The sequence below is a fragment of the Neomonachus schauinslandi genome, chromosome 7 (assembly GCF_002201575.2).
Source record: "Neomonachus schauinslandi chromosome 7, ASM220157v2, whole genome shotgun sequence".
Taxonomy (NCBI): Eukaryota; Metazoa; Chordata; class Mammalia; order Carnivora; family Phocidae; genus Neomonachus; species Neomonachus schauinslandi.
The window spans coordinates 91,948,882-91,963,168 of NC_058409.1; the positions used below are offsets into that span (position 1 = coordinate 91,948,882).

Below are 14,287 nucleotides of genomic sequence, written 5' to 3' on the forward strand. Positions count from 1 at the left end.
TTGTGCTTGCTCTCTCTCTCTGTTAAATAAATAAATAAAATCTATTTTTTTAAAAAAGAACTTTTTGTAAATAGGTCTTTTCCATTTGAAAAAAAATTTTCTGAAAAAACAAACCCTGGATATAGGGGATTTTCCTTTTCCTCTGCTCTGTCTTAGGCTGAATCCAATAGATCATCCTTCCATCTTAGACTGAAGGGGGTCGGGAGCCTCTGCAGAGAGGCGGAGGAGATGCAGAGTGGGCTGGAGATCTGGCAGTCTCAAGGGACACCCATCACATTTCATATTCAGTTTAAAATGGAAAATGCATCTAAATGGAGAAGCTAGGGGAGGTGGGAAGGAGAGAGGGGAGGTTGCCAAAATATAGTGTGTGCTTTGTAGCAAAAATGCTCTCTCTGCATCCAAGCATAAAAATAAATAAAAGCAAGTGCCGAGTGGAGGAGCCATGGCTGTAAACCTGTGGACAACTTAGTGAGCAGCATAAAAATGCTTTATGTGCCAGGAGGAACCAAGTCCACAGGCCAGACTGGGCTGGGGCTTTTCTTCTCTTCAGCCTGACAAGAAGATGGTGGTAAAGTCCCTGGGCTGGGTCAGGGGACTGTTTGGCTCATGTGTAGGTATTTGCCAACTTCCCACCATAATATGACAGAAATGCTCTCCCCATGTGTTAAGAGACCACTAAGGGGTGGGGGGGGGGTGGTGGATGGGAGTCAGATACCTTAGGATTTCCTCCTGAGTTTGCCCATACTGTCATTGGGACTTCTGAATCTCATACATTAACTTTGGTGCCCCTGTTGGCTTCTAGGCATGATATGGTATACAGTGATGGAACAGACATAAGTATGGACAAGACAGTCTCTTCCTCCATGAAACATTAGTGGGTAAAGCATACACATAAATAGATGTGAGAGTTGGGTTTTGAGGGATGTAGAGGTGTCCACCAAGTATTGACAGGTGGACTTATGGAGTAGAAAGCCACTGTGTGGGTCTGGAGCAATAAATCTCCATGAGGGGAGGTATTGGGAAAGGAAGGTAAAGGGATGCTAAAGAGTTTGGGCTTCATTCTGGAAGCTTCCACAGCAGTGGCTATCAGAGTGAGCTGTACCCATCTGTTCTCTCCTCTCTGCTCTGAAAGTACCTTGGCACTACCTTTCCCTCCCTCATCTTCCATTATTGTACAACATCAAAGGGTAATATGCAAAAAAAGATCATGATTGGCACGTCTGTTTTGCCAACTAGATGATAAGCAGCTAGAGATGAGGGATGATGTCTTTTTCCTCTCTGCTCAGCACAGGGTGAGTTGAACTGGATACTTTGCAGAGGACAAAGCTCAGCATGTCCTTTTGGGGCCTTCACACAGTGATGGACCGAATCAGCTGTGCACAAATAGTGAGCTCTGACTTGATTCGAGTAGGGCAGGAGGTTCCAGCAATGGCAGACTCTCTGCCCTCAAGAGGCTTATAATTGTAAATTATAAAAAACAGCGTTCTCTAACTGCTCAGATCCTGGGAATTTATAAGCCCTTCCACAGACATTACCTCATTTTGTCTTTCCAGGGAAGGTAGGGAGATCAGGCTAAGACAGATACAATGAACTGCAGTGACAGAACAGACCAAAATTAAGTCCATTAAATTATGTCCTGATAAGCTGTAAGAGACCTTGTAATTCAGAAGAAAGCCAGGGCTGTAGGTAAGCTGGAGGACTCAAGAAAGGTTTCATGGAGGAAGTGGCTCATTCACTGGGGACTTGAAGGCAGAGGAGGGGAAGGATGAGAGCTAAAATTTAAGAAGATAGGACTATGTACCAGGTCCTATGCTAGGTGTTCCACATGCACTCTCACCTAGTTTTCACAACATCACTAGGAAGTACGTACTATTAGTATCACTATCTTGGGTGGGAATTGGAGTCCCTAAGAGGTCAAGAGAACTGTAGGTAGTAGAGGAGCAAGGTTTGAAACCAGGCTGGCTCCAGGGCCAGAGCAGTTAGGCCACATGCCACATCTCTTACAGGACGATGGTTGCATTTGGGTTGGTGCTTCTTGAAGCTCTGCTGCAGACTGGGAGATGGGTAGCAGTTGTTCTGACTAATCTCCTGACCAAACATCACCAGATATTTTATCCTTGCTGTTATTCAGTTGCACAACTGATTTACTTACTCAACATGTATGTATTTGGCCCTGCATGTCAGGCTCTGTGCTAGCCACTGGGCATTCAGCAGTGGACAAGACAAGTCTCTGTGTACATGGCATTCTAAAATGCTGTTTTGTCTAGGTTGGTCAGGGAAGGTGTCCTTGAGGACATGATGTCTGAGCAAAGCTCCGAGCTGTGAGAAGGAGCCTGGCATGGAAAGCTATGGAAGAAAAATGTTCTAAGGTGGGAAAAGCAAGTGCAAAGACCCTGATGTGAAAAGGAGCTTGGCATATAACATGTGAGAGCTGGCAGGGATGAAATGAGAGAAGCAGTCAGAGAACAGCTCAGGTGGGCCCTCACAGGTCACAAGCAGGATTGTGTAATCATTCTAGTGGAATGGGGAAGCCATGGAGATGATTGTAAGCAAGAGAATGGTGAGATCCAATGTATTTTTAGTGATCCCCATTTCCTGTATGAAGGAAGATCTGTTGGAGGCAATAGAGAAAGCAGGCAGATTGCTTTGAACCCACTAATTCAAGTGAACAATGACGAGGCCATGAATTGAGGTGGTGAGAAGGTGGAGCCAAGTGATCAGACTTAGAATTGGGAGGGAGAGTTGCCCAGACCTGTAGATGGATGGGGTACGGAGTATGGGAAGGAACCACCCTTCCCCATTGCTAAGGTCCCCACAGAGTGAGGAAGGACAGGGACAAATTACCTTTCCTTTGTCAAAGTAGCCTATGATGATCTCATAGAGCGTCTCCTTCAGCTGTCGGTGAGTCTGGGGGTGCTGCTGGCCTGTCTGCATGACCTGCGAGGCGCACTGCTCATCTGACCACTGAGGAGAGAAGACACATGGAGTCACCAGGGCTGAGAGGCAGCCAAAGGCAGGTGTCTTCCTCACTAAGGAGAAGCAGGAGAAAGCCCTGCCAATACCCCTGCCAGCTTGCCCACCACCCTGGCTGTGAGTGGGCAGTCAGAGAGATGCTGGGCTGCAGTATCCATTTGGGAAGTGCCTCCTGATGTTTGACAAATGGTGCTTATTTGACCCTCTCTTGGCTCATGTGTATGGTTTGTAGGGATTTTCTCTGAACCCCTGTAAGACGGTCCCAGCTGTTCCAAAAGCCAAAGGAAATCCTTTAGATGCTGTCCAGTTACAATACTGTTTTCAAGAGAAGGAAAACAGCTCACTGAGCATGCTAATGATTTATAGTTGACGTTTAGATGTTATATAAAACTGTGAAACATATCTCAGGGGGTTATTGTTGTTGCTAAATGTGAAAGTCAATTGAAACCTTACGTGACCAGGCAAAGAAGTGCAGAAGAGTTACTGGCCAGGTCAAGAGTCTGCGGACACAGCAAAACAAAATTTATTGGATAATTCTTTTTCCCCTTTCCTTTCCTCTCCTTTCATCTCTTCCCTTCCGTTCTGCTTTTCTCTTTCTCCCTCACTTTCTACCTCTCTTTCTTTCTTAACTCTTTAATTTGCTGTGAGGGCCCCATAGAGATCCTAGCACAGATCACTTTCACTGGAAAGGCAGTACCTTGAGAAGCCAGGTGTGGAGAAGGAGTGTGTAGGCCGCCTCTGTGTAATTGTCACAGTCCAAGTGAAGATCACGGAGTTTGTACAGGTACCTATGGAGGGAGATATGCTAGGTTATCAGGTTCAGTAATAAGGAGGCAGGAGGTAGGGCCAGGTGGGACTCAGACAGAACAAGTTGGCACCTCTTAGGATCACAAAGGAGTCCTCCATCTCTGATAATCAGCTCCCCCTACATGGGTGATGACAGCAGCCCTTAGAGTTGGTGGGATACTTCATGTGTGACAGGTACCATGCCAAGTATTTCGAAAGCCTTAGATCATTTAATCCTCATGGCAACCCTGGGAGATGGGTTTGTTGAGAATTCCCACTTCCAGATGAGAAAACTATGGCCTAGAGAAGTTAAGTATCATCCCAGCCAGTATGCAACTTGATATTGAAGAGCCTGGCCAATGCAGTATGACAAGTAAGGAAAATTAAGGAAGAGGAAATGAATAAATCACAGAAGTCTTGTGCTAATAACTGGAAGATCTGGAACATGATCCAGGCTCATTGTCTCCAGAGCCTGTGCTCTGAACACTGTACCATTCCAGGAGAATGAACAAGCAATAGCACTATAAAGGATAGTTCTTACCCTGTCTTCAGTGTTCTCTTGGTATAAAAGAAGTGTATTTTCTGGTAAGAAAAGGAAGTGGATCAGGGCCTCAAGATTGGATATTCATGTAGAGACCTTGAGCTGTCAGTAGGGAGAATATACTATTCAACCATAACCACATTCCCTCCTTCTCTCCCTTTGCAATGTGAGGTTCTAGTACTGAACCCTGGGATGACTCTACATTGTAAAAATACAGTTGTGATCTATGTTGTGAAGGAGAGGTCTGTGGTACTATGAGAACAGGATTCATCCAGATGGGGAGAGGAGGGACTTCTAGAAAATTTCCATTGCATGGCAGTTAGGCTAGGATCTAAAAGTAAGGGGAAGAATGAGGGATGAGCATTCCGGGTAGAAAGATTTGCTCATTCATTCATCCAACAAATGGGTACTTTATATGTTATATTCATCCTCCCAATCATCCTTTTATAGATAAGAAAACAGATTTATGTTAAAGTAGACAGAGCAAGAAATAGGTAGAACTGGGTTTCAACATCAGCAATTTCTGCCTCTATAGTCATGGCCATTCCATTCTTGTCCCTCACCTTTCTTCTCATCAATCAGAGTTATCAGTGAAATTACATGTGGTTTGCATGCAGGGAGTGTTGAGCATGTGTTCTACCTTTAGAGGTTTCTATAGGTTTCTTTAGAGGTTTTGTATGTATATAGCTGAACCCTACCTTATATCCTCCTGCCCATCCTTGGTCCCTTAAATCCCTAGATAGCTGGGTCCAAAAACCTTTAAGAGAGCAGCCAGAGGGACAGATTTCCTGCAACTTTCAGCTCCCTGATCAATCAAGGCACCCTCTCCTCTCCTTTGCCAACTCAAGGATTTGGTGATCTACTAAAGAGCCCAAAGGAAAACACCCTGATGGACCTGACCAGGATTCAAACTCAACAGCTACACAGGCCAGATGGGCAGCTTGAGTGAGGTAGGCACAGTGAAGTTCAGTGGGGAATGGAGACAATGTCATGACCAGAGTACTCCAGTTTTGTCAGGACAGGAGGAGGGCTCAGTGTTGCCACACCTTCTGAGTTTTTTAGAGGAGGGATATTTTTATTTTTATGTAAAATCTCTAGATTTTAAAATTTTGGCAACCAATTTAAAAATGTTTTTAAATACTATGCCTGCCAAACAGAACAGGTTTCCAGACTATATCCTGTTACATTGTTTGGTTTAGGCAAATGCGGTTTTCCTAGATTACAACAGAACTCAAATCTCCAGAGCTTATGGAGATCTGGGGCTCACCATCTGTGTTTCTAAAATGGGAAGGAGAGAAAAGAGGTTGGAGAGATAGATCCATGTGCTAGACACTTTACCTATAGCATCTCATTTAATCCTAAAAACAGAAGGTAGAATGGAAACATTCTATAAGGGGAAACCTCAGCCCAGAGAGACTGAGTGATCTTATCCAGGGTCACCGAGAAGACAAGGTGAAGACCCCAGGCCCTTTGGACTCCAAAGCTTTACACTACTATAATAAGTCCTGTCTAGCGATGTTATAAATACTATCTAAGCTTAGGACAGCCTATGGAATTATCTTTTATCCAAATGATAGTTCCTATTCCTGGAATAATGCTAAACTAAGTACCTAAAAATATCTGCAATAATAGCAGAGTAGGTTCAGACTTGGAGTCTCTGGCCTTTGACAGAATGGGTCAAAAGACTTGAAAATGTTTGTTAACCTTCTGGTCAATTTCTCTTTGTGGACTCTTGTCTCATGAGGATATGCGCAAGATATATCTTGGACACATAAGACATACATCCAAGAATTTTGTCGTTGTGCTATTTATGATAGAAAAAAGTTGGAAACAACCTAAATGTTCAATAATATAGGATTGGCTATATAAATTACAGTATATTCTGGAAAGAGAATTTTATAGTTTCATTAAAAATTGTGTTGAAATTCATCTGTTGACATGGAATTCTTGTCAAGCAAAGAATAAATTATGAGCAATATGATCTCATTTTTGTAAAAAATATGCAGGCATAGAATTCTATCTATATATAAATATAAAAGGGTCTGAGAATATGTATGGATTATGGGAGTTTATGTCATTTCTTTTGTTTTTGTCTATATTTTATGAGTTTTTTTGTTGCTGTTGTTTTGGTAATAAGATGCATTATTTTTGTAATGAGTAAAAATAACAGTAAAAAAACTTCGGGGAAAAAAATATGAGATTCCGAGAAAAATTGGCAAGGGAGTTTTTTGCTCCAGGCTAATGTCTTCCAAACCCCCACCTTCATGATATATTCAAATAAATGTCTTTTAAATGCCTACAAGGAAGCAGGTATCATGCATCTTGGTATTTTTTTCCCTTTGAAATTGGGCTGGCCAATGGTCTAACTACAGGCTTCATAAACCCTGGACTTGGGCCTCATGTGCCCGTCTTCAACAAATGTAGATGCAATTCACCAGCTGTCCACAAGGTGGGTTAAGGAAAGTGTGGTCTGTGGACACAGCAAAACAGTATGGCGGGCCACAGAAGTCCAAGTAGTATGGGGGGCTGCTTATAGGAAAATGAAAGGAATTGAATCTGGAAAGATTGATAGTAATTGGAACACAGAGGGACCTAGTGTTAAGAAGATAAGTTTAAATTTTATCCTGAAGGCAGTGGGGAGCCATCGATGGATACAGAGCAGGAGAATGACACAGCAGGTCTGGGTTTTAGAAAATAAAAATCTTACCTTATGTACATCTCTTCCCGATTGTTATCTTTGTAGAAATTCTAGGTAGTGGAGGAAAAACAGTGATGAGTGTTTTTCTTTGCAGAGCAGCAGGGGTAGAGGGTATAGTGAAGGAGATGTGAGGAAGACTGCTGTTTACTATCTGGGGACCCTGAGATGGGAGCACAAAATTTATTTTCCTGAATGCATCAAACACCCTTCTTAAGAGATTCTGCCTTGAAAGTCACTTCCCTGATCCTTAGACTGTAAAGGGACAGAGGGGGTACCTCAACCATCATATACTAGGGGTGAAGTTGAGCTATTTGCTGCACTGAGAGGGGCTGTCAAGATTGAGGCAGTCTACTTTGACAGAGTCTACAACAAAAGGCAACCCAGCTTGATGTTGACAAGCTCAGACCTAGTACTCAGATGGAGCTGGTTGGACTCAGGGTAATAGCAGTAATCAGAGTAATAGGAATAGTAATAGATCCCAAGGAGAATAATGGATCATAACCCCTGTTGGTACAGCAGTATGAGGAGTTATGATGAGACTCCACAGGCAAAAACACTTAAACTTGGCAATACCTAGGAAGCCTCACTCAAGCTCAGGGGTCATTTATACTAGTAGTGGTCCTGGGCTCCACCACCAGAGATCCTAATCTCATGCATTTGTAAATGAGTCCTTACAAATTCCGAGCCACGAGGTCATGGTCTGACCCATGAGCCATACATTGAGAAGACCCTGGCTTAACCCAATGTACCCATGTGCACCAGAGGCTCAGAGAGGGTGAGGTGATGTGTCCCAGGGTACACAGTTAGTGGGTGGCAAAGCCACATGAGACCTCAGCTCCCCTGACACCCTCTCCCTGTCCTCCTTCCTGATGCCATGTTTATGCCACACCAAAAGCTAGCAGGGTCTAATTGCTTGTGGATCTGCCTGTCCCAAACTCTCTCCCTGGTCAGAGTCTGACTGTTGAAGGTCAGTTTCTTCAACTAACTTCTGTCTCTCCATAGAGAGAAATTGCTAAACTCCTGGAAAACCCCTCTTCCTGCTCTTTATGTAAATTGGACCTAGTGGAGTTATTAGCAGTGAATTCCTTTCTGCTGTAATCAGGATTTTTAAACTCACCTTAGCATTTCAGAAAATCAATGGCAATATCTAGGCTGTTAAAAAGGGAGCCCACTTAGGGTAAACAGAGGCCACACAGAGGAACTATAGGACAGGACTTATTTTGCTGGAGCACTGAGCATGGCAGGGGGCATTGATATGATGGATAGACCACATGGTCTTTTGGCCAACGTCATTCATTTAAACCACTTTAGGGTGGGCTGATGTGATGGTGTGAAATGCTGGGGCTGCTATTACCTGTCTCATGACCGTATGGCAGGACATATGAAGGGAGACTTTTCAGGAGTTGGCCCTTGGCAGGTCATATGGTATAGGGGTTAAGAGCCTGCACTTGAGATTAGCTGCTCTGATTAGCCTGGCCCATACTAATTTGTTGTAAATTCTGGTTATTAGATTACTCCATTCCCTAAGAGAAGGAAACTAATATGTAGTAAGCATTTAACCATGCCCCTGGACTGCATAACCTAAGAAATAGGTACTATTATTTTTTCTATAGAACAGATAAGCCAACTAAACCTTCAGAAAACTTCCTCGACTTGTCTATTCTATTAATTAGAACCCAGGAGCTATGTAACTCCAAAGCTCCTACTCTTAACCACTTTCTAGTGCCACTTTCTTTCCATATAATGTGTTAAGTACTAAAGAAAACACTCATTTCCATTTCATCAATGAGGAAACTGAGCATGGAACGGTGAAGTTATTGGCCTCAAGTCACAGAGCTAAGCTAGCAGGTGGCAGAGTAGGGATTTGATCCCACTTTTGTCTGGTTTGCGAAGCCGTTAGCACTACTTCCCTATCAAAAGCATAGTGAAACCCCAAACCAGGCCTGCCCCCCAGGACTCTGGTCTGATGGGAGCTTGGGACAAGGTGGCCAACCCCACATACCAGCAGATTCACGGTGCAGCTCATGCGGTTGTCTTTGCTCTCGTCCGTCATCACACCCCGGTAATCGAGCAGCTTCTCCAGGAGGCCTTTCACCAGGTTCACAAAGTTTTCCACCGACTTGAAAATAGTCAGGTGCTCTGCAGCACACTCCATCAGGCTGTGGGCAGAGATGGGAGGGCAGTAAGCTCATGGCCAGTGTGTTGGTGGGGGAGGGGAGCAGATAAACCAGTGAATCCAAGCTCCTCTGGTTCATGTGTTGGCTCATTTTGTTCATTTATTCAGTCACGTATTCATTTATATACTTATTTGTCCATACAGTTTAACAAGTATTTAATTTTTTCGTCCACCATCAGAATGGGAAAAAAAAAATGTCCAGTGTGGGCAATGGTGTGGAGAAATGGTCACTTGTACACACCCACACTGGAAGTAAATCAGTACAACCTTTTGAGTAGCAATTTTCACAATATCTATCAAAATTGTAAATGTACATACCCTCCGACCCAACCATTCTACTTCAGGGAATCTATTCGACAGAAATATTCCCAGAAGCATGCAAAGATTTATAATAGTTACAAATTGTGTCTACAGTGAAATAGTTGAAACCATCTTAAATGTCCATCAATCGGCAAATGGTTAATAAATTAAAGTATATTCACAAAATGTAGTTCTATGAAAACATTAAAAAGTATGAGACCTCAATATGCTGAAAAAGCTCTATAAAATATACAGATCAGTGAGAAAAGTAAGTCTCAGAACAATTTATTTTTTATTTAACCAACTGACATAGAACCTACCATGTCCCAGGCATTATTCCAAATGTCTCACAAATGGTAACTCATTTAATCTCCCATCATTGTCTTACGAGATGGGATGCTTGCAGATGGGGAAACTAAGACAGAGTGAGGCCAACTAACTTGCCCAAAGTCACACAGTTGTTAAATATCAGCATTCTGGCTCTAGCGTTTGTGAGTAGAGGTGCATGTCTGCATCATGTATCTCTGTGTGCTTATAAATGTGCCAAATATGGTCAGGAAGGATAAACACCAAACTCTTAATGGTAGTTGCTTCCGACAAGGGGTCTAGGTGGGAGAATAGAGAAGGAAGTATTCATTTTTAAAATTTAAATGTGCATATGTTATTTGAAAAATTTACATTTGTTGTAATATTAGTATTCTAAATTTAAAAAATCAAAAATAAAAAATGTGGCATTCCTTAAGCATCTATTAGTTGTTAGGCCCTATGATAGGCATTGTGTGGGGTAGGGATGGGGAGAAAGATAAAATAAGAAATATAAAAAAAATCATGTCTACTTTCAGGAGGCCCACAGGCTAGGCAAGGGGAGACAGATGGATTAAAACTTTGATTAATGACTACTTCATATTAATCACTTATTCTGCACCAGACACTGTACTAATCACTTTTTTCTTTTTTTTTCTAATCACTTTTTTCTTAAGAAATCATCACAATAAGTCTGACTGGTAAAAATTATTCCCCTCATTTTATAGATGAAGGAATCAAGGCTCAGAGAGGTTAAATGACCTTCCCAAATCACTCTGGTGGTAAGGGGTGACCTTGGGAATCAAGCCAAATACTTCCCTATTTTCCCACAGAGAAACACTGTGGCATGTTCTCAGGCATCTTGAGTAGACAAGCATTACCCAGGCTACTATTTGTTTCTGGCTACTTTCCCCATGGCGGCTTAGGTCCCAAGAGCTCCTAGGAGGGAAAGGTGAGAAAGGCAAGGACTTTGGAGGGTCATTTCCTCCCAGAAGCCAAACCAGCCTGCAAGGAGGCGACATCTCCAACTGTGGCTGTGATCAGACAAATCCATCTTCTCCGTGAGAGAAGCACCTGTTCCCTGGCTCTCAATGAGAGATGCAAATTGCCCTGTGATTTAGGCCTGTCTGGCTCAGTCACAGCTGTGCCTGACTCCCTCTGGGACGGTCACTTCCAGCCCTGTTTCCCAAGCTAATGACAATGTGACAAAGCTTTGTCCAGTGTTTGGAGTGTGATTCCTCACAGCCTCCCAGGCAGCTCAGACCCAGAAGGTATCTCATGGCCTGAGTGCAGCCAGACTAGGGATTCTCAGTCCCAGCTACATGTCAGAATCAGCAGGGGAGCATTTTATAAAGCTCAATGCCCACCCTAAAATCAATGACTTTGTATCTCTGGGAGTGGGAGCCAGGTAGCAGTATTTTATTTTTAAAGTTCCCTAGGTGATTCCAATATGCAGCCAACATTAAGAACAACTCGTTTAGTCCAGGGCTTTGCAAAGTTCGATGTGCATGGGAATAATGTGGGGATTAACAGATTCTGTTAATAGATTCTGGCTTAGTAGATCTGGGCTAGGGCTTGAGATTCTGCATTTCTAAAAAGCTCCTGGATGATGCTAGTGCTATTGGTCCTTTGTGAAGCATGGGTTCAGAACACAGTCTTGGCTTTCTTAGTTTCACTATTCTTTAGGCATAGGGTAAGAAAGCTGCTCATATGGTCTAGGATTGGTAAGATGGATTGGCAAATTGTTTGGAAATCACCCAGCTGTTCACCATCCACCATCCATCCATCCACTCAACAGATATTGTTCTAGGAACTAGGGATTCAGAAATCATTAAGACACTGACTTCTAGGAAATCACAGTGTAGCAGAGGAAGCAGATACAGAAATAAAAACTAACCATAGTATATAATACTACCATTTATTGAGTACTTCCTGTGTTCCAGATTCTGTGCAAACCCATTTTATTGGTTATCTTGTTTAATACTTACAAAATTTCCTTGAGTTGGGCATTATTAACATCATCAATTTATAGAGGAGGCATGAGGCCCACGGGTCCTGCCAAGGTCACCCAGCTGTTCCTCTCCTTTGAATCCACAATAGAGGACAAGTACAATGAAAAGGGGTCCTGGGAATCTCCAGGTGATGCAGATAATTCCTCACTCAATGGAAGGAGAGGTGGCAGAGCCCTTGCCAGCCACTCCAGGTCTAAGCTCCTGCCTTGAGGGGCCTGGAGGGAACTCACACGGCCTTGAAATTGATTTGCATTCAGTGTGGGAGGCCTTCAGAGGGAGGAGCCCAGGCCCACTCTGTCAGTGCTGATGGAACTGGGTTTTTACTCATTCCTTTAAAAATGATGTATGCAGCACTACATATGACAGGTCCTCTTTCAGATACTGAACTGGCTTGGGTGGGATCTTGGCCCTAGAACACATTCTCTGCCCCCTTCAGCTTTCCAGCTCCCTAGCCACTTCTAGAAAAATTCTCAGGCAGATGGCATACAGCAGGATAGCACGTCTAATTACTCCATTCAATGTGGGACCTTCACATTAAGACAGTTATGGGCAAACGGGAGTGGGCTCTGAGGACAGTTCTGAGGGTAAGGAGGAGTGGGATGTTCTGTAAGGTTGTATAGCTTGTGTACTGCACAAGAGCCCACAAAGGCTGAAATTCAGCCCCACTCCATGCCCTAAGCCTTGTGCCTTAATGCAGGGCTATAGCTGCCCCAGGAAGGGAAGCCCTGCTCTATTCACAGAGGCACCATCATATTCCTAAGCCGTGTACCCACAGGACTGTGTTTGCCCAGAGCAGGTCCTACATACCAGTGGAAGCCCTGAATGAAGGGCTGAGTAGATGCGCTGGAGGAACTGAGGATGACTAGCCTGGAGGAGATATGCCAGGTAGGTTCATGGTTTCAAATAACCACATCAGTATCTACCTGGAGAATAATAATAATAATAGCTAATATTTCCAGAGTAATTACTAGTTATCAGAAATTGTGCTAAGTACTTTACATGACTTCTCTTGCATAATCTCAATGAAAACTCTAAGAGCTGGATAGTATTTTTATCCCCAATTTGCAGATAAGGAAACTTGAGGCTCAGAAAGTTCAAAGGAAGAAGCAAGGACCTGGCCCCTGGACATTCTAATGGGACCTTGACTCCTCTGGTTGTGTTTGATTAGTTTTGTAGAAATCATTCACACCTCTCTCTCAGGAGCAAAAATAATGAGCTACTTTTGATTTCCTCAAGCTCTAAGGATTCCTTTTATAAATAATCACTCAGGAAGGATTTGAAAATCCTTGTTGATCATCTGAAGACTGCCACAGAGCCCCATATGCTTATAAAAATGGAAATTGCCAGCACTGTAAATGGTTTCACTTATGGTCAATATTTAGACTTTCCTTTTTAGAACTTTAAAATAAACATTGACTCAGGCAAAATGTCACTTTTTACCCTGGACAGTCAGTCTTGATACCCACCCGAGGGGCAGACAGTGGGTTTCTCCTTCCGGCTGAGCTACCTTTGCAATCCATGTGTTTAGTGAGGGTTGTGCACAGTGACAGAAGGGGGACAGGGCCCGCCGGGATGGTACTGCTGGGAATCTGCTCTGCCCACGGAGCAGGGCAAGGAGGGTCACTGTGGTTAGAGCAAAGCCTTTAGTCTTGCTTTTGTTATTAAAGCTGAAATATTAAAAAGGATTAGGAAAAGAATCCAAAATCAGAGTTATATCAGAGAGTCATACAAATCAGAGAATATACAACTAGGAAGAAATGAGCCACAGTCCTAAACCTTGGATGAAGTCCTGGGGGAAAGGGGACAACTGACATGGAGACAGAAACTGGGAGTCAGGTGTCTGAGCAAAGTATACTTACTAAGCTTTTACCTGCTGTGTGCCAGATGCTTTATAGTTATTCATTCTTTAAAATAACCACAGGCTTATTCTTCCCATTTTATAGATGGAGATACTGAGGCTAAAGATGTGATTGGCCCAGAGTTAGAGAGATGCTAGGTGGTGGGATCAGGGTTAAAACCCAATGTCTTTCTCCAAATATATAAAATTGGTCAATATGCACATGAAAAAAATGCTCATCATTAGCCATCAAGGAAACGCAAATCAAAATGACAATATCACTTTCACAGCCACTAGGATGGCTCTAATTAGTAAGAGAGATATTAACAAGTGTTGGGTCGAATATGGAAAAACTGGAACTCTCATACACAGCTGGTAGGAATGTGAGTGGTACAGTACTTTGGAAAACAGTCTCATGGTTCCTCAAAAGGCCAAACAGAGCTACCAACTGACCCAGCAATTCCACTCCTAGGCTTATACCCAAGAGAACTGTAAGCATATGTCCACACAAAAGCTTACACACAAATGTTCATAGCATCACCATTCTTAATAGTGAAAAAGTAGAAACAGCCGAAATGTCCATTAATAGGTAAGTGAATAAACAAAATGGGGTGTCTAAACAGTGAAATATCAGTCAGCCACAAAAATGAATTAAGTGCTG

At 43.0% G+C, this 14,287-nt stretch overlaps 1 protein-coding gene across 1 annotated transcript in view; it reads right to left on the reverse strand.

Annotated features, from left to right (window-relative positions):
- DOCK2 (dedicator of cytokinesis 2) overlaps window positions 1-14,287 on the reverse strand; it is a 412,121-nt gene that overhangs the window by 31,519 nt on the left and 366,315 nt on the right. Inside the window, exons 35-38 of the mRNA XM_021698161.2 lie at window positions 9,001-9,157; window positions 7,008-7,048; window positions 3,671-3,761; window positions 2,845-2,964 (exon numbers count right to left, since the gene is read on the reverse strand). Coding sequence (XP_021553836.1) covers window positions 2,845-2,964; window positions 3,671-3,761; window positions 7,008-7,048; window positions 9,001-9,157 — 409 coding nt within the window. The remainder of the gene's footprint in view (window positions 1-2,844; window positions 2,965-3,670; window positions 3,762-7,007; window positions 7,049-9,000; window positions 9,158-14,287) is intronic.